The 3,325-nt window shown below is 38.6% G+C and overlaps 1 protein-coding gene across 1 annotated transcript in view; it reads left to right on the forward strand.

Annotated features, from left to right (window-relative positions):
* Nucleotides 1-3,325, forward strand: part of CCDC102B (coiled-coil domain containing 102B) — a 219,591-nt gene that overhangs the window by 2,183 nt on the left and 214,083 nt on the right. The window contains exon 2 of the mRNA XM_007957821.1: nucleotides 1,031-1,251. Coding sequence (XP_007956012.1) covers nucleotides 1,031-1,251 — 221 coding nt within the window. The remainder of the gene's footprint in view (nucleotides 1-1,030; nucleotides 1,252-3,325) is intronic.

The raw sequence follows: 3,325 nt of genomic DNA on the forward strand, positions 1-3,325 counted from the left end.
CATGTGTCTTATTGTATTGTTTTTCACAATAGTGAACATAATAAAAATACTGACTTTTGAGAAAATGAAGAGATAAATTGAAATATGTAGGCTGGTGGTGCATTGGTTAAGTCCTTGGCTGCTGACCAAAAGGTTGGAGTTCAAATCTACCAATGGCTCCACTTTAGAAAAGACCTGGTAACCTGCCCCCTTCACGATTACAGCCTAGGGAAGCCCATGGAGTAGATTCCACTCTGTCCTATAGGGTGGTCAGGAGTCAGAATCCACTTAAGGCCAGTGGTTATAGATCCATATACAGTTGTAAAAATAAAACATTATTAATAATGTATGGAGATCTTATTTGAACTGGGCAGTTGAATTGCTTTATATCATGTAATACCCAAAAAAGATGGCAAATTTAAATTACAGACAATCATCTACCATGTGAGTTAATTCATTTTGGATTTTAAGGTGATTGAGACCGTGTGCTGCTCTGGGTATTGATGACCATACTAATCTAAAGGTCCAATTAAATTCTATTGGAGAGTCTACTAGTGAACTCTGATTGGTCCCTGTACAGATTCTACTAGTGAACTCTGATTGGTCCCTGTACATGCCTGTTAAAATGTTTAAAGTTTCCTGAAAATTCTCTTTTACCTTAGCCTCCAAAGCTGTTAAAAAGTAATCATTTAGCTTCACTTTGAATCTTGTGACAAAAGCTTAAAGAGCAGTTTAAATAACTTTTTATTGCTGTTCAAGTTATTACAGGGTTAGTTTTAGCTATTATTAGAAAAAAAAAAAAAACTTAAACTAAAAGTTAAAGCAGAACTTTTGAGAAATTTATCACAATAAAATATAAAATAGGAAAGAAAAATCAAATTGAAGAATACAGTTAAACTTTGGCCATACAATAATGATATGATAATAAAATGAAAATAAGCATTTAATTCTAAAGCAATACATTTATTTCCTTTCCAACTACGTTTCCCCCTCCTAATTTTTCTCATGGCATTTAAAAATTCACTAATATTTTATGTTCTTTTCATTTCAGGAAGGAGGCATGATGATCGATCCATTAAGATTAAATGAGACTAGGAAGCTTAATCATGATTGTTCTGATTTATTCAATAATAGTACTTCTAGAAACTCTGTAATGAAGCCTGGACTAGGATGGCGTGTGATCAGTCTGCCTTTGGAGAATGAAGTACCTGAAGCATCAACTTTGCAGGTGCCTTCGGATGAGTTCAAAAGTATCTTAGGGAAAGAAAAAGAGTAAGTACAGATCCCTGCCCCCCTTTGCCAATTCTGTGTTTCAAACCTCTTAAAATTGTTAATCCTGATGAAGTGGTCTTTGACAGTGTATTTTACCCATGAAGAGTAACTAAGTTCTAAGATTTTAAAAGTAAGTTTGATATATATTTACTTTTGTTTTCAAAAAGTAATTTGTAACTTGTTAGTGTTTGTCTTTCTTTTAAAAAGACTTTTATCATAACCTTGTTCTTATTATCTCTAGCATGTCATGTTAATTATATTTGAATTGTTAATATATATGGTTAAAATATCCAGCGTATTATCTGTTTTTCCAACATTCTTAGAGGAGTCAGTAAAAGTGAATTACTATGGTACTACTAGAATGCCCTTCGCTACCAGTTGCCAAAAAAGATGCCTTGGACACTGACCACATGTGTATGGAGGAAAGAGAGCTAGACTTGGGGTTCAGAAACCTGGACATGTGTCTTGATTTGGGCATGTTCTGGGTGTAAGACATTGGGCCAGGAAGCCTGTGTGCCTTGCCTTTTTTGACAAATAGGAGTAGCTATACCTACGTTCTGGTTATCCAAGGAGCCCTGGGGATACAGAGGTGAAGCATTCAGCTGCTAACCATAAGGTCACTGGCTGGAACCCACCAGCTGCTGCTCCATGGAAGAAAAATGTGGCATTCTGCTTCTGTAAAGATTACAGTCTTGGAAACTGTGGTCGTTAAGGTTGTGGGTCAATTTAGCTGGAGCTGGTTGAGTGGCTGGGAAGTTGGTGGTAGTTATCCCCCATGATGAGACTAACCTACTGCCCTCAAGTCAGATCTTACTCATAGCAACCCCTTCTTTGGGTTTCCGAGGCAGTGTCACTCTGGAAGACTGCCCAACCTTCCTTCCGAGGAGTGGCTGGTGGGTTTGAACCGCCATCTTTCTGGTTAGCAGTCAAGTGCCTTAGGCATTATGCCACCAGAATGATGAGACTGGCAGCAATCAACTGCCTGGTAGGATCCACCACAAGCAGCTGAGTAGCTGCTTTAGGGATGTGGTCTGCTTCCCATATATAAGAAGCAGCTTTGGGAATGGTCTCTAGTTTATGGCACACTTGAACTCTACAAGTAGCACAGTCATTGTTCAGCAACCTGCCATGCTCTGCTGATCATGAGACTTTCAACGGACTTGAATCAATGGCCTGCTGTGTTGTTTAGCAACATTGGGACTGTGCCTTTCTACTTGTCAACCTTGGATTTGTCACCCTCAGCAGTCAGTAGCTGCCTGAGTGAAGAAAGCATCCAGCTTCAGTGGGCCAGGAGCAAGAGGCAGAGCTAAAGCCTAAGGTTGAGGGGTTTTCATCTAGCCCCTAGAGCCTGGCGCTTTGAACTTGGAATAAACTCCCTGTTTGTTCAAGCTCATTCATTTGTGGTATAGTCCTGTCAGAGTGGCACTAGGTAACCAAAACAGAAACCCTATGAGGAAGTTCTACTCTGTCCTATAGGGTTTCTCTGACTCAAAATCAACTTGCCAGCAACTCATTTTTTGTTTGTTTGTTTGTTTACTTCTGTATGACAAAAATATTAGTAATGGTTGTTCAATCTTGAGATGCAACTAGCTCTGCAACTGACTCGGATTCCCCATCTTCACTCCAGATTTTCTGCCTGGATAATCTTCTATCTAAACCAAAAAACCAAGTACTCAGAATATAAAGGGTTTCCAAATCCCGGGTGATTACTCATAACACTGAAACAGTACACAGAGTACAAGCAAGATAATAAATAAATAAATAAATAAATAAAAATAGTAATATAATAAAACAATTAAAATAGTATGATAAAAACAATATAGTAAAACAAAAAATCTAGTAATGGTTGTTCAAACAATAGCTGTATCTTCTGTTTATGAATCTTGATTCTGGCTTGTCAGGGACAGCTGTAAGTGGCTTCTGCTGGGATGGCTTGGTGGCTGGGGTGACTTGGAGGCTGGGAGCTAAGATCATCTGAAGCCCCACTCACTCACTTATCTGGTGCATGACGCTGGTTCTCAGTTGGGGCCTGAGCTGGGACACCTACAAATGACCTTTTTTTTTTTTTTTTTAA

Source organism: Orycteropus afer, unplaced genomic scaffold, assembly GCF_000298275.1.
Source record: "Orycteropus afer afer isolate SDZICR_OR568_19922 unplaced genomic scaffold, OryAfe1.0 scaffold00800, whole genome shotgun sequence".
Classification (NCBI taxonomy): domain Eukaryota; kingdom Metazoa; phylum Chordata; class Mammalia; order Tubulidentata; family Orycteropodidae; genus Orycteropus; species Orycteropus afer.